Genomic DNA, 23,663 nt, shown 5'->3' with positions numbered 1-23,663 from the left:
TCATTTATACTTGATCTTTTTATTATTTATTTTTCGGGAGTCCCTTTATTTTTCATGTAGCTAGAAATCATTTCTAGAGATGTGCATTATTTATTTTTGTTTATAGTAATAAGGACGAAAAAAAAATCTAAAACAACACATCCTTGAATTTTCGGTTTAATCTGACTACTAAAACAAAAATTCAACTTTATCAAAAAGGAAAAAAAAGATTAGGAGGAAAAAAGACATGAACTGTGACTTTGACTCTTTGGTGAGAGTGAAAAGTAAAGTACATTTACACTTGAAGCACATAGATTGGGCAAACCAAAACCTCACGGATTCTTTCTTACATATCCACCGTCCTTCACTTTCACTCTCTGCAACTTGCACACCTTCTTCTTCTTCTTCTTCTTTTTCAGATTCTTGTCTGAGAAACTTCCTTCATTTTCATCTCAAGATGCCGATCAACAGAGACCCATCAACACCTCCTCCTGTCATCGGCAAAATCGGGCCTTACACTGTCTTCATGACTCCTCCCGCGACTCCAAAACCACCTGAATCTCCCGCCACCGTGTCTCAAAAACCCATCGCTCAACCGCCGGTTCTTCCTCCTCCGCAGCAGTTTAAATCGGTGGCTTCCTCTGAACAGGACGACTCAGTTTTAGGGTTCTTCAGAAACGCCGTCACAAAGGTTCAAAATGGTACGGAACGAGAGAGAGAAATCTGAGGAAAAAGTTTTCTCATTTTCGGATCTTGGTTTTTGAGATAGCCTTTTTCTTTGATTTTCTGATTCCCTTTAATTAATTGATGAAGAAATTGATTTAAAGATTATATTTTTTGGAAAGTAAATTTAGGTGGAAATTATTGCTAATGTTACAATGAATTGTGGATTTTCATACTGTTTCTGTGGTTTGGTCCTAACAAGCTATTAAAAGTTTGTAATTTTGACATTCTTCTCTGTGTGTGCTGAACCATTTTACGACAGCACATTCAAGTGTGGATGATCATTTGGTGAGATGGTTTGGGTTAAACCAATCTAAGTACCAGTGGGCTTTGGACGAGTACTATGAAGGCAAAGGATCTGTAAGTGTTCAAATGAAGGGCCTTTTATTGTTTAATTTTGATTTTCTTAGTATGTTAAGTTTCTGCGTTCTTGCGGTTCTTGAATTTTTCTATGTACTAGTTCCTATCCATTTTTAACTCCCATTGTTCACTTTAGGCAAACTTTGTTGCAAAGCTAGTTTCAAGTGTTTTTGTTTTTTAACTCTTTACTTCTTCTTTTGCTTCTAAGCTAATGAACACAACAATGGAAGGGACAAAACATATGTTCCCTGATTTAAAGCGTGGTCTTCACCCAATAGTTAAACATAAAAGTGTCATTGATTTATTGCATGTGTTTCTCATCTCTTGTCTTCTTTTGCAAATTAATAAACGCAGGAAATGAAGAGTGTGGAAGCTAAGGAGATGCCCGGGAAAGTACAAAGCGTATAAGCAACAATGTATATCATCCCCACTTCTTGTCCCCTTGGCTAGTTTCCGAAACCTGTTTATCTGAGAGAATTAAACAAAAAAGAAGCGCGTATCTTGACGAAAGTTTTCTTCAGATGGTAGATCTGTTTTGATATATTTGAGAGCTCTTGGTAGTTTTTTCATATATTAGTGGTGAAATCTCCTAAGGAAAATGGAGTTGCATTGATCATCTGGTTTGTTGTAAGTTTAGTCACATTGGTTATTGTTTACCCTATCCATTATAATTATAATCTATATGTTGTCTTAATTTAGAAACTGTTTTAAAGGATTGAAAATACAAATAGACATATATGAATTAAAGAAAATAAACCCCTCATGTGTAGCCTAAAACGAAATTAGCACTTTCATAGATAAACAAAAGATTTTATTTGTGGAAGATGAAGTTATTTGTATCTATGGTATTACAAGAAGACATCCCACTCGTGTGTAGCCTAATAGCATTTCCAATTGTAATATTCCATTTTCTCCTTCAAAATACATATAAATTCCATGAGACCATCTCTAATGATGATCCTTTTAAAAAAAATAGAATTACTTTATAATATAGTTAGATTATACCCCAATGATACTCTATATTAGAGAGAGAAAATAAAATGATGAATAAAAAATAAATGAACTAATCTATATAAAGTAACTCATTATTTACTTTATTATAAAATAAAAAGTAAAATTCCATTGGAGCATCTTTACTTTAAACTCTACTTTTTTAGTTTTTAGAGTGATAAATAGAATACTATTAGTGATATTCTATAGAATGATTTTTGTTACCATTTTATTTTATTATGGAGTGCAAAATAAAATAATGAACAAAAAATAAATGTCAATTCATTTTTGTTCTTTTAAGAAATGGAAAATAAAATAAAATTATAGAATAAGGTTGCACATAATCTTCCTCGAATGCTTCCTTCTTTGGAACTGCAATCAAAATCGGAATCTTATGGAATTTCGATTCCAAAATGATTCTAAATATCTTATTTAGAAATGTTGACAATTTATGATTCTGTTTTAGAATCATGCTTCCGTTTAAAAAAAAAGAAATATCATAGATAAATATAAAATATAAAATAACGTTTTGTGTTATTATATAAAATCTAAAATTTAATAGTCTTTTTTTCTGACAACTCTATATATCTACTCTATTAAAATAGAGTCCTAAATTTATCTACCATTAATGTTGTCATTTAACTTTTGGACTATTTCACATTTGTTAGCATGTTACTAAATTTATGGACCATTTCAAATTAGTTACAATATGATTATATTACACATTACTATTACAATATAACCGGACAACTTAAAATAAACCAACAATTAATTTGTCATAAATAAACCAATCTTGGAATTAAATACTAGACTGAGGGTACTACTAGATTAGCAATACATTGTTTGGACGTGACATTCTTATAATTAATGTATAAAAAATATTGGTATAGTGTTTCTTTATAATGTTTATTCTTTTATAGTTTTTGTATTATGATTACAATTGTAGTACTATGTTTCGTAATTATTTTTGTATGGTGTTGTTTCGCTAATTTGGTATATTTTTAGTAGTTATATATTGTATTAAAATTCAGAAACCCATATATAGATATGTTAATTTCTAATAGTATTATAAGAGATACAAAAAAAAATTGGGAAATCGTAATATATATTTGGTAGCTGATATCTATAAAATTTCAGAATTTGATAATAATTGATACACTTGTGACCAAATTACTCAATCATTACGAAATGATTAGTTGCAGCACCCATAAATGTATACAACATATGTTACGATTCTGATATTATATCCCATTATTTTAATATTTACTTAGTAATTTTGTTTTTCAGTTATACTATATTGTATTAGAGGTAAAAATAATTCACCTATACAAACAACTCTATATGTAAATCAAAACCATTCGTTTGGTTAGTATAATTTCAGAATTTTCTAATTTAAACAAATACATTCATATATTTTGTATTTTAAAATTATTAAACATTTATATTCTAATAATGATCTTCCCAAAATCGAATCTAATCTATTAATTCAGGATCCTATATTTTATGTTAGAAAGTTGTTATTTAAATTTGAAATAGTCCTACAAAATATGTAACAGTATTTAAAACATCAATACTAATAAAATTAGATAATTCCTATTTATTAATCTTACTCCATTGTTAGTATATTACATAATTTGCCAACAGATCTTTCTAACAGAATTTTATTTCTCAGGTATTTTCCTCCAACTTAATTTGGTTCTGTTTCATAATTATGTCCTACTCATTTAGTTCTATCCCTAACGCATAACTATCAGTTTACGAGCTGATACTTGCGAGATCCACTGATATTAATGGACATAATATGTTTGTCATATACAAAAACGTAATCCTTTAGGCTCCATTTGATGTTTATAGATTACCATTATTTATCAAACATTATAATACAAGTTATAATTCCTATTACAATAACATGAGATCTGAGACATGAAAAACATACCATCTTCAAATATTATTTCTAACCAGCATGGAAAAAACTATTGTTTCTATGAAGGTTTCAAAAATCATGACTACGAAAATCTTTTTTCTTGCAGGTATTTTAGCAGCTTCATAATCAAATTTTATTAGACGTTAATATATATTTTATTAAAACTGAAACATTGTGTTGAACCTAATATTTATTTTGTAAATTTTTTAATTAAATTTATTTTTCTATTTCATACTTATAGTTAGGCCTATACTAAATCATAATATTCATTTCTTTATAGTATTATTTATGTTTCCAAACAATATACTCTTTTCTTTATAATACTATTCATGTTTCAAAAAAAACTATAACTAATCTTAGTTATTTTATATCTACAATTTCCTCAATCAAAATTTTGTAAAAATATCATAATTTCATAAATTGCAAAACATTGAACTTTAAAATTTGGAATAAAAGGTGACAAATTATTTACTATAAAAATTTAGATCAAATTAGATTATAAACCTGTCATCCATCTCGGTCATCCATCTTGGTCATCCATGTGTTTAATCGGTCAGTCTGGGGATTTCATGATTTTTTAAAAATATGGATATTTAAAAAAAAATCGAATAATCGGATCGCCGTATTAACCAGTATAATCACGGATTCAGGTCGAATTTAAAAGTGTTGATTTAAATGCAAAAAAAAAAAATATACAAACTCTTTTAAATTAACAAAATATTTATTAAATTAGTAATAAAAATTTTCGTCATAAAATATTCCGCGCTTGCAAAAGCGCGGATCAATATCTAGTTTTAGATTAAAAAGGCAGAAAAACAAATAGGAAGGTTTGAAACCCATATGAAGATTGAAATTGAAGATAGATAGGCCTTAAGAGCCCGTTTTGCTAAAAGATCAGCATCTTTGTTCTGAAAAAGAGGAATGTGATGGAAAGAGATAGCTACAAAATGAGAAGAGAGACTGTAGATATCCTTGAGGATGCCATAGATTTTCTTGATCTTACTTTTGGTGAGGATGGCTCTGATGAGCGTTTTGCAATCGGAGAGAAAGTTGCTAGAGATAAAATTTAATAGTCTTGAATAGATAAAATTTAATATGAAAAACTGATATTATTGTAAATGAATAAGATGACATTGCATCACACAAAGGTTATCAATGTTTTTGCTTTCCATCACACGGAGAGGATCATAGCTGCTGGAGATGTAACAGGAAGAGTGTTGATTTGGAGAGGATTTGGTAATAGAAAACTTGCCTTGAGTAATCAAAAGAAGAAGGTGAGATCAGTGGTTGATTTAGACAACCCTGGGGTGAGAGGTGGAGAAGATGCTGAATCTTCTACCACGTGGCATTAGCGCTCTGGTGAAGTTAATGTGCTGAACTTCTCTTCCGATGGAGCATATTTGTATTCAGGTGCGCCTGAGTTGATGACCATTATACTGCTGGACTAATAGGTCATGAAACAAAGTGTCCTGAGTTCTTGTGTCTGTGTTGTTGTGTATCTTTAGGGGGAAGGGAAGAAGAATTTTTTTACCAAGAATAGGGTCTCCCTTGTGGTATTTCATGTGGCCACCAGATCCAACTCTTTCTTCTGTGAGTTGGAGGAGCCTACTCTTTCAATCTCTGATCTAGCAAGGGTTTGGAATGTTTTGATGTATTTTACTGATAACAAGAGCTGCAGGTGGTTTGTGCAGATAATCAGATCCATTTACTTAAAATGCCTTCCATGGACATATTAAGGACCATTTCTGGAATCAAGGTTTGTCTTAGAAGGCATCTGCAAACCTTTCTTTTCGGTTTGGTCTATGTTTTCTGTTCTTGTAGAATATCACATAACTTGTGTAACCTTGGAAGCTATTAACCTTCTCTTTAAAGTCTTCATTTTATTTGGCATTTACTTCAATAATTGTTTCTTGCTTTTCAGCCACCCCCATCATTTCCTAAGATGTATGAAGGCTTGGCTAGTTCCGTGCACAGAGAACTATTCTGTTCAGTTATACAATCTTCTTAATGACCGGGGAATCTCAAAGGGAGGATCAATCTCATTTCTTGAGGGATACGACAAGTCTCAGCTTCGTCTTGCATATGTGAATGGGAGCCGTGAGTATGTTGTTTTCGGTCTCGATAGCGATGAGATACTTGAGCGTAGTGCTGAGGGTCTTGCTGGTGACGAGGAGACAGGTGGCAATCTTTTAGGAGATTTCGGGTATGCGTTGCTGTACGGAAAGTTGCGGGATTATGACAAGAAGAGAATGGAGAATGTTGTGTCGTTGGCAACATCACCGTTTGTGTTGTCAGAGAGACAGTGGGAAACGATATTCAGCGGTTCTACTCTAAATTTCCCGCCTCGTCAGAAACTATGTGGTCAGTTCTTTGAGTCACTAATGGAGAAAAGAACAGCCCCTTGTGGAATGAATTCATTTTGCAGCCATCTTTATTTTGTTGCGAGTTTGAATGAAAACAAAATAGATCTTATAACTGAACTTTGTCGTTGTGTGTGGGTTATTGACTCAATGAGGTTTGGTAGGCCTGACCAAAAAAAAAAAGAAACTGAATCCCAAAGCTAAACCTGAACCCGATTAAAAAAACTGATCAGGTTTGGTTTAGAGAAATACTTAACTGGATTTAATGGCTAGGTCCGAACCAAAACCGCACTAAACTGATTTCAGGTAATACATATACAGTACTTTGCAGAATTTAAATGTTTAATTCATATCGGTTCGGTTAATTTAGATAATTTTAGCTAATTTGGATAGTTTTTATGGAATTTTGGATAATTTATATAATATTCAATACTCGCATGTTTTAGGATAGTTATTTCTAGATTCCGGATAATTTGGATATTTCGATAAAACCCTAAATCCATTTCAAACTGAACTTCGTTCTTAGAAATTTAAAATATTTTAAATGAATTTATAACTTTATTACAGAAATCTAAATATTTAATCTGAATTCAAGGAGTATTCAAATACATACTATAGGTTTTAATAAAAAGAGAATCATTTGTCTTTTCTACAACGTGAAATTAATATTTATGAAGTCAATGTTAAAACTCATATAATTTGATGAGGAACAATCCTCGCTGATTTTTCTTTTAAAATGTAATGTATCACTTTATATATGGTTTTTACTTTTTAGCTTGGTTCTTAAATAACAGCCGATTAGGCGCTCAACAAAAGCTGTAGCAACCCGGAAGGAAAAATTAATAACTAAGAGCCGGATAAATTCTTTTAAGCCAAACGAAATTTGCAACTGAAACCAGATTGAAGAGAGTTCCATTAGGACTTTGGTCTGAACGGGAATCAGTATTGAACCATACGAAATGGAATCGAGAGGTAAAGGAAAACCAATTGGGGCCGTTTTGGGTTCTCAATCATTGTAAGAAAATGAGTCAGGTACTCCTAATCCACCAAAAAGAAATTATTCCATTATCCAGATATTTCAACAAACATCGCATTATTATTATGTTGCCAACACAAATAAATATTTTAAATGTTATGTGATTCGAGGTTTATCTATTATATATAGGTCTTTAGGTGGTCCAACATGTTGAGCTAATTATCTTCTACTAGTACATTTGCTTTGGAGAATCAACTTTTTATTTTTATTTTCCGCATGCAAGTAGGACAATAGTTATTACTAGTTTGTAAGGTCTGTGTTACGTATTAGAAAAAAGCTTTCTGCTTTTGAGAAAGAGATGAAAATATTATTTCTTTTCTTTGGAAAGAAAGGAAAACACACAATATTTATCCAAGATAAATGAAAGTTCAAATTTTCTATTATGTGGTTGAATTGGCTAGCCAACTTTTGTAGACACACTTTATTAACCATAAAAATGAAATAATATAATAATTCGTTGCATGTTACGTGTAACTGTAAGTATAACGGAGTGGTTAATAGAATGAATAATTTGTGTTATTGATCTCTCAGCATTAGCTGGTTATTTAAACCATGAGCTCACAAGTTGATAAGGACTTGGAGTAAATATCTCCTATGTACACGCACAAAATGAGTTTATGTAAATATCCTAATTTTTCTTTTTAAACTAAAAAAAAGTTAAACCCGGATTTATTAAAGACACAGACTTAACTCTTGGATGGATGTACAATCCACGGATAGACATTCTCCTGTACATTCAAATGAACCGAAACAATAGTTTATATACGTGTCGCCGGTAGAGTTCGGACCAAGATTCACTGTATTGAGTTTATTCTCTCAAACACCACTGGACTACCACCACTAATTTCCTATTTTAAGTAGAGATTATGACATTATTAAGCTTAACGGACTTAAAAGATGTTGTATACACGGATTGATATGCATAGCAGCGACTTGGAGTTTATGAATGCATGTTATATATATATATATATATATATTCGTTTTAAGAACTCTATCCATGTTCAATCATTATTTTATTGTTATTATTTTTGAAAATTCCTAATATTAAGGATGTAGGCGGTCTTATATTACTCAGTTTTGTTGCTTTGGTCAATGACAATATTCGAAGATGAGAATTATTTGTCAATTTTATTTTATTATAGAAACTTATTAATCATCTGCTATGCTAACTAACTCAGACTAACAAACAAACATGTTAACTTAAACTTATTTTTTTAACACACGTCTTAAACTTATATAGATCTTAATCCAAGTGTAAATCTTTTGTAGTACACAAGTTTCATGATGACTGAGGACTGAAACATCAAAAGTTTATTGTAACTAGGAGTGGGCAAAATATCTATATATTTTGATTAGATCTGTTATTTATTTCGATTTAATCCGAAAAATTTGGATTCTATAATTCAATGAATCAAAAAAGTATTAAAATTTAATATTCGTTAAAAACAAAGCATATTATGAATACTAAATTTTTTAAAATATATATATTTGATCCGTTATATACATATTTATATACATATTTGTAATATATATATATATATATATATATATATATATATATATATTCATATATATTTTATATCTCTATATAAGTTATAATATTTATATTCACTAAACTAGTTATTTAATTATTAAAGATTTTAAAAGTATGTAGTTGTTTTAAAATTTGTAATGAAGTACGAATATTTTATATTATATTTACTTTTTATTTACGGATTGAATCGGATATCCGATAAAAATATGGATCTTTCCAGATATTCAAAATGTTACATATAAAATTGAATTGAAAAATAAATTATCCATATAAAGTAAAACAGATCACATATGTATCTTTAAAATTTCAGATATATGTTCCGTGTCTATCCTTAATTGTAATGTTTTGTTAAAAAGATTAATTGCATTATCAGTATACCAAAAATGTAACGTAAAATATCAAATATTTTTTTTGCAAAATTTGGAATAATTGTAGAGTGATACTACGATAGTTGTCTGTGCCTTACACCTGGCATAGGCACACGCCAAACAAGTATCCACACTTAACTTATTGTCATTGAATTGATCCAAGAATGCATTATTATGATTAAAAACAATGATTAATGTTCTTGTATAAGATCAAATCACTGATCATCAAATGGCATCCGAGGGCTTGGCATACTCAACTTGTGAATTCAATGATGTTGAAGATTCCTTCATACGAAGATTGGTTTGAAAATCAAACCCAATTAAATATGTACTTAAATTTGGTTGAACATTCTTAATTATATTACATACTACTAGTAGTCTAGTGCATTTGTTTCATAATATAATAAGTGTCATTCTAATTTTTTTTTTTTGTTATACAAAAAATATCACTTTACAGTTCTAATGTATTATACTTATTTTCAGCTGAAAATTAATTGCAAAAATGTATTAATTTTATAAATAATTTTATTTATCTCATATACTATTGGCCAAAATGTGTAATTGATAACAACTTACATATATTTCCGTCAATTTCTTAATTTGTGTGGAAATGTCAAAATGACACTTATTTAAAAACTGATGAAGTATTGTTTAAGACATTTTGTTTAGGAATATGGCATCTCATGTACAAGTAAATTTTAGAAACCACACAGATGTATGAAACTTTATGTGGTTATTGAAGTACTAAAATGTATATGTTAACTTGTTTTACAATAATTAGAATCCCTCTTTGACAAAAAGTAATATAAAAAATAAGTAGAATCTCTCTTATTACTTTAGTTTGAGTGTTTTTGTTTTTGTTCAATATCTATGACTTATATTCTATTTTACATTTGAAGTATGAATATATTGGTTTATGGTCAAATTTGTTTTGAAACTTTTAGTATGAAACTGCTATAAAAGAAAAAAGTATTTTAAAACGATATCCCTTATTAAAGAAATTGTATAAAACGAGATTTATTGTCACATGGAGGGAGTACTACATCAGTTTGTCAAAGACTAATATTTTAGGATGTTTTACATATATTGATCAAAACAATTCTCATTTATCTAAAATGTACTTCAATTTTAATAATATAAATATATAATCTTTACTATATTGATCAAAACAATGATAAATAAATATATAATAATCAAAAAATAGTAAGGGTTATATATTATTTATGTTTCCAAACAGTACCAAAATGTACTTCAATTTTAATAATATAAATATATAACCCTTACTATTTTTGATTATTTATTTATTTATCATTGTTTTGAAAATGAATACTTACGGTTAAACGTCAATAATTGTATATGCATATATTTGGAAACATCATGTAAATATTCATTGAAAAATACAGAACTTTTATTTCTATCAAACTAAAATGGTTTAAAGCATATATCTTAGAAAAATGGAGGGAGTATTATTAGTCTGCTATATTTTTAGGTTTAGTATATTTTTTATATATGAATTTTCATACTACTGTTCACATGAGGTCATTTAAGAAAATACAACATTATTTCATTATTATCAAATATTTTGGAAATGTAAAATAGTAAAAAATATGTGCATTTACAATGTTCTGAAGATTCACATAAAAAAATCAAAATGATTGTGTTTACGTTAGTAAGTAACATTTGAATTACACAATGCATGCAATGGGACCCTAACTCTTAATGTCATCTACTAAGATGATATCAGATTATATGGCGTTTGTAAACTCTGGATAGAGTTTGGTTTAAAAATTATTAACTGTCCACATCCAAAAATAAATAAAACACCTCACTGAATACTACAAGTGTTCATGAAATAGACAACTCTAAACAAATATATACAGTGAAACTAAATTGATATTTCAAAATTTTACAAACTAATTTCAGACCTAGCGACTACGATGTGAAGAGCTTCAATTAGAGATAGAGCCAGGGGGAGAAAGTGAGATTGAAGAATCACATTCACAATCCTCAAGATCTTCGTATCCCCAAAACTCTTCTTTCTCTTCTTCTTCCTCTTCCATTTTCCATTTTTCCTTCTCTATATCTTCTCCTTGTAGTACTTCTAATACCTAATGTGCCACAAATCCAAAAACACAAAGTCCATTATAAAGGAAAGATTAACATATCTTAGATGTTTAACTGAAGAAAGTAACATATCTTAGTACCAATCCTGTAATGATGCAGTGATTATGTGTTTTGATCTAGAAAATCTGGTTTAATAGTTTCTTTGTATTATTGATCGAAGTTAAGTGTCGGTAAATGAGCCTCTTTATATGACATGACTTTTCTTCTTTTTTCAATAACCATATCAAAATCTGGTTTTAGAAAACATATTGTTTGGACCCAAACAGAGAAAATATAGTGCTTGTTTTGTTTTGTATGGGACTGTGATTGAGATTAGGTGTCGGTAAAGGAGCTTTTTCATATGTTATACTACTCTTCTTTATATTAAACTTAAAAAGGTCATTTATCTATTACAATAATTAAAGCTTTATATATATAAACACAAAATAAATGTGAATGTTATATGTGGCACTAAATGATGATAGTAGTTTCTTTGATTTTTTTCAAGATTTATAGTTATTATTACTCAATATCATAAATATAGTGAATAACAAAGATACTTTTTAGTCACGCAGCCAATTATCTAACTGAAAAGCCAATCGTTGAGTAGCATATCGACACGACGACACGATACTACGTCTCATTATGAACCAATCATAAAATTACTTTGGCTTTTTAAAAATTCATCTCTAATGATACAGTATTATCCTTCTGTTGCCCAAAGTAGGTTTTCAATTATTAAAATGAACGTAAGAAACAAACAAATAAGCAGCCTAGCTATAAGAAAGAAAAACGACCAAATATGTAAAAATTGTCAAATAAACTAAAATAATGTTTATTCTATGCACATATAGAAGTAAACAAGTATAGGTATATGATTAATGAGTTTAATGAACGTACCTCGATCATGGAAGGTCGACATGGAGATGATGATCGGATGCAGAGAGACGCAGCGAAAGCTATGCGATGAAGCTGCTGGATATCAAAGTTTTCACCGATCCTTGGATCCATCAACTTCTCAATCTCTCCATCTTTTATTATCGTTTTTGCCTGTTAAAATATTAATATGTAATACACCATGAATTCATTTCTCTGTAACTAGATGGAAAAATATATGGTCAAGGGAGGCCCTTGGTCTAAAAAGACATTTTATGTAAAAATAACCTACTTCATCGAAACGTTATGAGCTTGTTTTTGGTTTCATAAAGTTTTGATTGGTAAAAGTATTATGCAGAAGTGAGTGAAAAAGCTATAAAGAACTTCTACAACCTTTACTAAATCACGCCTTAAAATATGAAATAAAAGTGTCACAAATAAAAACACCAGTAAATAGTAAATAAATTCGGGTTAAATTGGATTTACCCAGCTGTGTAGGCTTTGGTGGGATGCGTCAACAGGTTTTTTACCAGAAATGAGTTCAAGCAAAAACACTCCGAAGGCAAATACATCAGTTTTCTCATCCACAATCCCATGTGTATAGTACTCTGGAGCTAAGTGCCTGTTTTTATTCAAAATGATCAAACAATATGTTAAAACAAAACACATGCAGTTTGTTATATAGTTTAAATATGGAAATAAAATTTGAGTACAAAAATACCCAAATGTGCCTTCAATTGGAGCAATGGAATGGTGCGACCATTGAGAAGGCAGCCATTTTGCCAACCCAAAATCAGATATCTAAAAATACAAAGGCAATTATTATTTTTTTCTTTGAATACAATTATTGAATAAACAAAAAAAAAATATATATATATATACGTATTTTTTTGATGAAATATATATATATATATATATATATACGTATTTAACAATGAAACAGTTAGGAAATTAAGATGGAAGAGAAATATAAGTAAACAGAGTACCTGTGGTTCGAAATCTTGGGTTAAGAGAACATTGGAGGATTTAATGTCTCTGTGAATGATCCTTCTCTGACAACCTTTGTGTAAATAATGAAGCCCTTTTGCTGTCCCAATTGCAATTTTATACCTTGTCTCCCACTCCAATGGTGCTTGATTCAAATCTACATAAAAACAATATATTAAAAACATATACAAAACAAAACAAAAACACCAAATAACTTCATGAAAGCATTGTTTTCTTTTTAAGAAAAATTTGCAGAAACCATGTTCAAGAAAAGCATCAAATGTTCATAAAAGTTCAAGTTGTAAGGTTTGTCGGTTTTTTTGTACCATGAAGGAGAGAAGCAACAGAGCCTCTTGAAGAGAAGATGAAAACAAGATAGAGACCATTGTCAATACAACAACCAAGAAGTGACAAGACATTAGGATGTGAGACATGTCCTATTGTTCCAATCTCCATTAGAAACTCTTTCTCTTTCCTCTCGTCGTCTCTACCTCCTCTCGTTATCCTCTTCACTGCGATTTCTTCACCACTTTTACTCAAAATCCCTTTATACACCTCTGCAAATCCACCTCTTCCTACCAAGTTCTCTGCAGAAGAATAAAACCCTTTTATTGAAAGAAAGACAATATAGAGAGAGAATCAAAGTTTCTTGAATTTTGGAGACAGAACCTGAGCTGAAACCGTTGGTTGCGTCGCAGATTTCTTCGAAGGAGAAACATTTCCACTTGGGTCTTTGAAACTGCTCTGTTTCTTGAAAACCCTCGAAGCATTTGGCGTGTGGAGTTGAGTTTTCAGAGTCGGAGTCGAAACTGCGTCGTTTGAAGGAGAAGAGACGTTTCAGGCTGTTGCTTCGAATGTACTTCATTGTTTTAATGGAATAGAAGATACTCGAGGTTTTACGCAACTAATGAATCACAGAGGGAGAAGGAGGAAGAAGAAGAGACAGAGCATAAGAAGAAAGAGAGATGTTATTATCTGTCTGCTTTTTGTACTTTGTGAATAAAAACACAGAAGAATTAAATTTCGGTTGGTGAAGGTTTACGGTGAGGGCGTCCACAGATAATTAGGTAACCGAATACAGAGTTTCCGCGTTTAGCGTTTGGTGATTTGCGTTTTGGACTTTTGGTGGTAATGAAGTGTAGAAAAAAGATGAAGCAATTTTGTGTGGGTGAGACTTTAATGCTTTTTTTTATACACAAGGCTGGTAGCTCTGCTGGAGGATGTCCATGTTCTCAATTTTACTTTTTCCCCTCGGTTTTTTCTTTCTGTAAACTCTCTTAAAATTAAGTCAAGCCTAACATAGTTTGCTTAATCAAGTGAAACTATTGTTAGGTAGTCCATATCTAAAGCTCTTCTGGCCTAACACTCGTCATTTATGTTAGCACCAATACAAAAGAATCACTACTAGAATTAGTCATTATTTAACTCTATTTGTCTATGTGTATATATCTATGTTTTGACATTGATTATTTATTGTTTATTTTATGACATCGAAGTCGAAGGACTATAATTTGTGTTTAATTGGTAAGTTTTGTGCTTGTATGCAATAAATGATATATTTAACATTGTCTTACCAACATTTCATTTCTTATAAATTGTAAATCCAAAAGTAAAACGCAAACAAACGAGAAAAAAATAATAAGCGTTTCCATTTTCTTCAAGTGGAAAATGATGGTTGTCTATGAAAAACATTTTTATATTGCAAACAGTATTTTAACATATAGACATGTATATCAACTACTCTCTTTTTTTGTCAAGTATATCAACTACTCTAAATGTAAATCAAGAGGCAAACAGCTAAAATGATAACAATTCCATTTCGCGCAAGTGAAAATAATGATTGTATGAAAAAAAACAAAGTATTTTGTTTCTATTATGTAAACAAAAATTTAACATCTAAACATAAATATTTAACTTTTTGCTGTGTTTTGGACTACAAAGTACTCCTAAATTATAAAAGTTTGGCGTCTCATTTCATCCAAAGCAGAGTTGCTTACATGAAAACGAAGAATCTTAAACTATGATTACAAAACTTTCATATAAAAAGAGGACTGACTAGTTCAGACTTATGCATAGGTAGATCAAATAAAATTAATGAACACAAGGTCAACCCTCTTGAGTTCATTTGAAGATTATAAATCTATCTCTTCAAATCTGGTATACCACGAAAGCTTAAGACCAAATTTTCGTCAATCATTTCCTTTTGAGAATATAGTTTTTAATTATACTTCAATATTATATTAGTATAGATATCCAACATTACAGAGATATAAGAAAGAAAATTGGGCGATATTGCATTTCTAACCTTTTAGTCATAAGATCTTAGTTTAAAATACCCATATACGTTTATTGACCTAACTACCAGAAATTGAGTGTTACAAAAAAAGATCTAATACTACCAGAACAAGTGAAGAAGCAAAACATGTTCAGTTCAACTGAATGTTTTATCTTCTTCTGATTGTCTTCTCTACTTCTTCTCATTATTTGATAAAAAAAAAAGTGTCAAAAGTTCATTTGCTTATATAGATATTATATTAGTTGGCTTCTTAATTATTAAAACATCTAGAAGACGACGCATGGCTCTAACTTGGAAAAGATTGATCTCTGTGAATGGAACAATTTTCTTAATGCCAGCTGAGATGATGCTAGTTTTAAGCGGATGTTAATTAAACTGATATATCAATAAACAAATCGACAAAAATACATTGTTAGTGATCGATTGTGTCTAATATTTAATTTCACCTACTAATGAATCTTAGTTATTTATCGAGATGTCTTATTCATAAGGAGTTCTGATAGAAGTCAATGTAATTGATTTGAAACTTTCAATATGAAACCAAAGTAAATCGATGATGATAGCAAGTAATTATTTATCTCCGTGAATGTAACGTATTTACTTTAATGTTTACTAAGATAATGTGTCATGGAAGTAATTCTTTAGCCCCTCATGACAAAATAAGTTACAAGATATAAACTATTATAAATACAAATGAAAATAATTCATCCTAAATAATAGTAGTTCTTAAACTAAACTATGATATTCGCAAAATTCTTAGTCAGTTTCAGGCTCTTTATTGATCATCAAGCAAAAAGAAATAGTTTTTGTAGTTGTCGTTTACAAAGAAGGGTTAATTTGCACAATATACATAGGTTCTAACGGGTGACCAATAAGAAATAATAAGAACAATCAGAAAAAGAATAAAGAGGAAAAAAATAATAAGAATATTGTTTCCTATTGTTCCTTCCCGAATTTTATAAGAAATATATTGTTCTTTGATTTTATAAATTAAAAAGAATGAGAAAAAATATTTAAAAAAACATTTCTTATAAATAGTGTCAAATTTAAAGAATGAAAAGGAATTAATTATTCTCATTACTTATAAATGATATCAAGTTTAAAGAATAAAGAGAAATTAACTATTTCCACTCATTCATTTGGTCATCGGTTAGAGTCATAATGTAAAAAAATTGGCAAATAACCATTACAATAAAATGATTCTCTGATGGGATAATTGTGGGTGAAGTTGGACCATTCTTTCCTTTTCTGCACGTGAAACTTTTTATGTATAACTGATTAATGGTACTATACTATATTTATTAAACAAGTAGAATAGAACAACTGATTCATAGTAATAACATAACTATAACATAATATATTGTATTACATTAGGTTAATTATATAATACAACAACAAATAGTAAATTGTGGAAGAAGGCGAAAAACCACCACATAGATGAAGGAGAAAAATAAACAATGGGACTAGATGATGAGAGAGAGAGAGAGAGAGAGAGAGAGAGAGAGAGAGAGAGAGAGAGAGAGAGAGAGAGAGAGAGAGAGAGAGAGAGAGAGAGAGAGAGAGAGAGAGAGAGAGAGAGAGAGTCCATCGTCCATTTCCTGGAGATATAAAGTTTAGCTATTTAGAAAATACAAATACATCAACATACATTGTTAGACAGCGAACAACCACATAAAGTCATGACAATTAAAACCGTTACAGAGCAAATACATCATAGTTAAAGGTTGAGAATGCTCCAACTATGGATCATTTTGCTATAATACGTATGCATCCCTCAGTGATGTGGGAGCAAAGATAGAGTTTCTCAGTTCGTTAACTTCCATCTAAATGACAGAAGCCACACATGACAAGCCTGGTGAAGGAGAAGCGATAGGACAATCGTGAAATTGTCTATGCTATACAAAACAATAGAATTTAAGGAGATAGAAAGAGAGGAGGGAGGGAGAAAAAAAAAAGAAAATTTAAATATGCATTATTCTATACACTTAATAATATAGAATAAAATAAGATATTCGTATTAATAAAAAATTTCATGTTTTGAAAGAAATTTATATCTGTTTCAGAAAATTTAAAATATAGTATATGTAAAAAATATTTATAATTATTCTGATATTTTTATTTGGCTGAATTATATTAAAAATAAAATATAGTGCAAATAAAATGAGAGGGGAAAGAAGAAAAGAGAAAAAATAAAAGTGAATCAGAGGTTGAAATTGTCTACGGGTATATATAGTAATATTACATATTAATGTATAGCATATTCTAGCCATATCTTTCATATGGTTATTTGTTGAATTAATTTTTTATGGTCATCTATGCTAATTTCCCTACAAAGAAAGATTTGAAGTGGAACGACATATAGAGATGACAATTTTACCAAAAAAATATATAGAGATGACAAGAAATTGAAATAAACATGTGATTATTTTTCAGTGAAACTTCGACGACCAAAACTCTTTCTTACCAAATTCACACACGCACACACACATATATATAAGAAAAAATGATACCGTCGGTCGATGACATTACTATTAAATATCAGATTGAGGAGTACATCTGTTAGACTGTTACATGTATACAAAGCCATCAAGAGGGCGACGTTTTACTTGTATTCACGAGCCCCAAGTCCCGCCAGTCTCCATTGAGAGACCACGATTCTTTTATATCAGACAGTGACAACAACCTTACATTTTAATGGTAGCTAAGCTTTTTTGTTATTTCAAATTGGTTTATATATATTTATTTGATGTCATTAAGATCATTACTTAAATTAGGAAAGACTTCGACCAAAAAAATAAAAAAATATGAAAGACTTATTTAGCTATCGTATATCTAGGAACATTCTTAAAAATACTATTTTTTGTTTTACTTTTCAGAAGTATGATCCAATAATTATGTATGTTAAATAATCCCAGAATATTTGTTTTACATTTATTTTGTTTTGCTTTATATTAATAGAAGAGCTCAGAATACATAAATATAAAAGTTTAATATCAAGATAACCAGCCATGAATCTGATCCAAATTAAAATATTTTGGATACTAAATATTTTTAAATTACAATTATATACTTAGATATATTAATTATTTAAAATTTTATATCTATTAGATATTCAAAAATATGAAATATCTAAAAATTATCAAAATAGTCACAAGTAAATATCTAAAATTAACAAAAAATGTTCCAATACTGAAAATACTTTTTTCATCCAAATATTTGAATTAAACTAATTTTATTTTAATTTAAATTTTTAGTTTTATATTATTGAATTTTTATGTTTTATATTATTTCATTATCGGATTTTAAAGACATAAAATATTTGGATTTTGTTAAAGTGCATAATTAAAATGGGTACCCGAACTTAGAATATGAATCGAACCTGCAATGATCTGAACCAAATCAAAACCAAAATTTGTAAATATCCGAATAAGATTTAAATTTCCAACTCTAAGAATTCTGAATAGATCAACTAAATCCGATGGAATATATGAATGCCGATCCATAAAAAAAAAATATACGACAAATTTATTAGTACAATATATAATAAATAATTTAATAAACTATTTCACTTCGCTCACAATCCCAAATTACTACCTAGTTATTGATACGTAAAAACCAAAAGTCTTATTATGTAACTATCTCCAAAAATAAACACCCGAGATGTTCTTCTGTACAATGTTACAAATACGAATCCACATTCATGCATAATTCATATAAACTCTCCAGTAACTTGATTAGAAAAAGACATGAGACATCTCCTTGTTAAAAGATTTGATATTTTTGCACCTGAAAGATTCACAATCTAAGTCAGCCACGAAGTCCACTGAGAGACTGTGGATGAGGAGCTGAGTTTCTTCTCCGGTCTGTCTTTGGCAAATGCTTAGACATTATAGATTCCTACATTATATAAAAAGATATATGATTATAAATTTTTTTGTAATGTTTCTAAATAATCATAGTATTTGAGAAATTTAATACGAGTACCTGTTCTTGAATTATACTTCGTGCCTCAACTAGTTGCGCTTCAAGTTCAAGCTCCCTCTCTGACGCTTCTGAAGTAATTGTTACTTCTTTTTGTGCGTCTACTAACTGACCCATGCGCTCCTTCATAAACCGAAAAAAGCAACATGTTAGATAGAAACTAAGCTGCAAAATAAGCTGGGAAGTGACAATAACACTTGTACCTTAATGGAAACCATCTTAGTGCGTAAACTATCTTCTATCTGACCTCGAGCCATACGAAAAGGTAGGTCGAAAACATCCTGTCAATACCAATCATCCTTGTTGATATACACCGATGCCTCCAATGGGAATCAATTGAATCTTTATATCTATCTTATTAAAGTAGAAGTACTTTAAACTTTTGTTTGGTAACAAGGATAGAAGTCGTTAAAAAAATTAAATTTTGTTTGGTAACAAAGATAGTAGAGAATTTTGTCTTTTCCTTATTTAGATGATAAATTTAAGTATTTAATGTATTTTTCTAATTTAAATGATAGATTTATTTAATAGAATGAATTTTAACCAAAATAAATTCCTAATAGATTTTTTTTGTTAACATTTAATATTTTTCAATATTTATCAATAAAAATAATGAAATAAAAATCACACATCAAAATCAATTTATATATCATATAGATAAAATATAAAATATTTTATTTATAAATTGTTAGTATCTATCTTATTAAAGTAGAAGTACTTTAAACTTTTGTTTGGTAACATGGATAGTAGTCTTTAAAAAAATTAAATTTTATTTGGTAACAAAAATAGTAGAGAATTTTGTTTTTTCCTTATTTAAATGATAGATTTAAGTATTTAATGTCTTTTCCTAATTTAAATAATAGATTTTTTAATAGAATGAATCTTAACCAAAATAAATTTCCTAATAGATTTTTTGTTGACATTTAATAGTTTTCAATATTTATTAATAAAAATAATAAAATAAAAATCACACATCAAAATCAATTTATATATCATATAGATAAAATATAAAATATTTTATTTATAAATTGTTAGTATAACACTTTTATAATATAAGTCCAATTAGTTATAAATATTAGATTTTATATTGATACACTGTGATATAATAGACGATTAAAATCACATAATATAATTATTTAAAGTAATTTATAAAAAATTTGTTTTAAAATGTTATACCAACAATTATGTAATACATATTAATTTACACACACACACACACATATATATATATATATATATATATATATATATATATATATATATATATATATATATATATATATATATATATATATATATATATATATATATTATCATTAGAACAAAGAAAAAAAATTGAAGTGAAAGCAAATATTTATACGGCCACGGGTAAAACTATAGAAATAAACAAAAATGGCGTAAGATTTGTTTTAACAAATTTATTTTAATTTCAAATATGTTTATATATTTTATGTATTTATAAATTATTTTATTTGTTATTAAGAATGCTAAGATTTTGGAATTGGAAAAAATTATGACCCATCTCTATATTATTTTAATTAGGAATTTAAAATTTATATCAAAATATTTTTTTAAAACTTTTAATTTTTATTATAATTTTCAATCTAAATTTATGTTTAAATATTACAAATATATCATTTATAAATAAAAAACTAAAAACATAAAATAAATACCCGCCCGGTTGGGCGGGTCAAGATCTAGTTTAGCTTATAATGAAAATTAATATACCGTCTTCCCGCCCAAAGGAGACTGAGACGGGTCAAAGCTCTGTCTTCATTAGCATTCAAAAAGGAACGCATGTCTCCCTGTCCAAATGATCATCGTCGTTAATAAAATTATCATACAGTTTCTCTCTTTTTCTTTTTTTATCTAAGAAACAAAACGAAAAGACAAAAAACCTGCGTGGATCGCAGTAGGGCCCTCAAGTCAGTGTTCTCTGCCACGAGTTCTTGATTTTTCGCCTCATATGCATCTACCTGGCAAGATCATATTTACTAAGTACATTAATCCAATATGAAGCACGAGAAGCTATAACATCGTCATGGTAGTTACAATCTTTTTGTAGAAATCAGAATCAGTTTTCTTCCCGCTCCATGTTCCACGTTGTCTCCCTTCTTTCTGCACACGAAAACGTTGATCAGGCGAAAGCTGCTACACTCGGAAAACTCGACAAGGTCTTAGTACCTGGAGTAGATTCATGATCTCCATGCCTGATCTTGTTTCCTTCTTTTTCTCCATCAACACTTGGTTTAACCTCTCCTAAAACAAAATAATATTTCCTCAATTTCAGTTTAGTAAGATTCAACCTATATTGCTTGCATACACGTGAAACTGTGAACCGAAAGCATACCTGTAGCTTTATGTACTCTTTTTCTTTCTTCTTTGTTTCATGTAATTGTTGAGTCTTGACTTGCTTCCAAAAACCAAAAAAAAAAAAAATGTTCAAAGAGCAATTGCATTAGCATTCAAAAGTTCTTTGAAAACATGATCAACACTAAGATATTTGATGAAACCTGGTTAGCAATGACCATCCGCTGAAACTCATCTCTCTCTTTCTGTAGCTTCTCGTTCTGCGCCTTTAAAGCGGCTGTGTTTTTGGCTTCCGTTCTTGTGACAGAACCAAGTTCCCTCTCCTTGGATTGCAATTGATTCTCAAGCCTCTCAACTTTCGCCTCCAGTCTCGCCATGTCAGATAAAAGTCTGAAGCAAAAAAAGAAACTGGTTTTAAAAACAAAAATGTTCTCAAACAGACATCAAATGTAGTAGCATTTCCAGTAACTTTGTGTCAGAAAATTGTCGTCTCTTGTCCTCACAAAAAGGAACTCTACTCCAAAACAGACAATAAACCCCAAAAAAAAAGTGATAAGATACTCTATATACATTGCATGATCTATAGATCACACAACAATCAACCTCGTTCGGACCAGAGTTAAAAGGATATCAGCAAAATGTAACATCTTAAGTAACTTTGTGTCCGAAAATTTTGTGTTCTTTTGTCCCCCACCCCCACCCCAACAAAAAGATTTAGATTTTACCAGAACTATACTCCAAAACACACACATAAACCGAAAAATAGTGATAAGATTCTCTACATACATAACATTAGCAAGATCTAGATCACACAACGATCCATCTGGTTCAGAGCACATAGATTTGACTTACGATACAAGCAATATACACGTAGAAGAAAAAAGCACATATAAAGATTCAACAAAAAAGGCAAAAAGAAAAGGGAGTCACCGTTGTCTCTGATCATTAGTAGATTCTCTGAACTCCACATCTCGCTGCCTCTGCTGAATCAAAGCGTATATGCAATTACAAGTCCTCGCGATCGAAACCTAATATGTAACAAGTTCCTCGAATCAGATTCATAAACATAAAAAAAAAAAGATTATGAAAGAGAAAGACGAACAGGATCGGTAGCGAAGAGGTCGAGCGAAGCAGAGAATCCGTAAGTGACTAAGCTCTGGTTCAAGTACTTCACACAGTGCTCCAGGTTATCCACATCCGCGAAACTATGCTCCCTGATCGTTAAAAACAGTGTCAAATCGAAGAAACAAAAACCCCTAGAAACGAGGAGAAAACTCACCCGATCGTTGAGAAACCAAACTGCAGAAGAAGAAGAAGAAGAAGAAGCAAACACAATGAGCCTTAGAGAGAGAGAATTGGATATTTGTGAGAGAGAGAGAGGAAGTCGTACTCTGTAATCGAATTCCGGCGAAGTGAATGACATCGTTGACGGTTATAACACGACGGATCCGCCGTTGACGCCGGAGGGAAAGAAGAGACAAAAACAGCTTTTCACCTTTTTAAAAAAGTGAAAGTCAAAAAAGGGAGTGAATGTGTGTCTCTTCTCTCTCTCTCTCGGATAGATCTATCTTGGGGGAAGTGTACAGCGAGAGATAGAGAGATATAATTAAATATTATTATCTGTATTTGTTTTAACTCTGTACGTTACGGTGCACTCAATTATTCCGTGCTTCTTCACGTGATTAGTTAGTGGTGCGGTTGATTTAGCGTGTTTGCTTACGTGTCGTCTTTTTATTGCTTGGATTTAATTTCTTCGGGTCTATCGCATTACTGGGTATCACGTACACAGTTCGATAACTAACTTGCTGGATTATTGGGCGGGAGATGCCACGTGGA

General features: G+C 30.0%; 3 protein-coding genes across 3 annotated transcripts; 1 reads left to right on the top strand and 2 right to left on the bottom strand.

The window, feature by feature from the left end:
* The first annotated feature begins 211 nt into the window (after positions 1-211).
* LOC108824218 (uncharacterized) lies at positions 212-1,756 on the top strand. Its single transcript, XM_018597591.2, has 3 exons — positions 212-680; positions 965-1,062; positions 1,417-1,756. The coding sequence occupies exons 1-3, from the start codon at positions 227-229 to the stop codon at positions 1,468-1,470; spliced, it is 606 nt and encodes a 201-aa protein (XP_018453093.2). The 5' UTR covers positions 212-226; the 3' UTR covers positions 1,471-1,756.
* A 9,293-nt stretch (positions 1,757-11,049) lies between these two features.
* LOC108837217 (probable receptor-like serine/threonine-protein kinase At5g57670) lies at positions 11,050-14,235 on the bottom strand. The gene is made up of 7 exons (XM_018610282.2): positions 13,910-14,235; positions 13,567-13,827; positions 13,240-13,397; positions 12,975-13,054; positions 12,740-12,875; positions 12,278-12,427; positions 11,050-11,382 (listed from the first exon to the last, which is right to left on the bottom strand). The coding sequence occupies exons 1-7, from the start codon at positions 14,103-14,105 to the stop codon at positions 11,224-11,226; spliced, it is 1,140 nt and encodes a 379-aa protein (XP_018465784.2). The 5' UTR covers positions 14,106-14,235; the 3' UTR covers positions 11,050-11,223.
* A 4,906-nt stretch (positions 14,236-19,141) lies between these two features.
* On the bottom strand, positions 19,142-23,400 carry LOC108826987 (uncharacterized). Its single transcript, XM_018600329.2, is given in 14 exon segments — positions 19,142-19,433; positions 19,521-19,640; positions 19,721-19,798; positions 21,246-21,292; positions 21,295-21,322; positions 21,416-21,493; positions 21,570-21,635; positions 21,702-21,776; positions 21,868-21,930; positions 22,031-22,217; positions 22,758-22,855; positions 22,930-23,041; positions 23,107-23,126; positions 23,218-23,400. Coding segments are annotated over 14 exon segments (1,095 nt in total). The 5' UTR covers positions 23,251-23,400; the 3' UTR covers positions 19,142-19,343.
* Between the last annotated feature and the right edge of the window lie 263 nt (positions 23,401-23,663).

Source organism: Raphanus sativus, chromosome 9, assembly GCF_000801105.2.
Source record: "Raphanus sativus cultivar WK10039 chromosome 9, ASM80110v3, whole genome shotgun sequence".
Taxonomy (NCBI): domain Eukaryota; kingdom Viridiplantae; phylum Streptophyta; class Magnoliopsida; order Brassicales; family Brassicaceae; genus Raphanus; species Raphanus sativus.
This window is presented reverse-complemented; position numbering and strand designations above follow the sequence as displayed.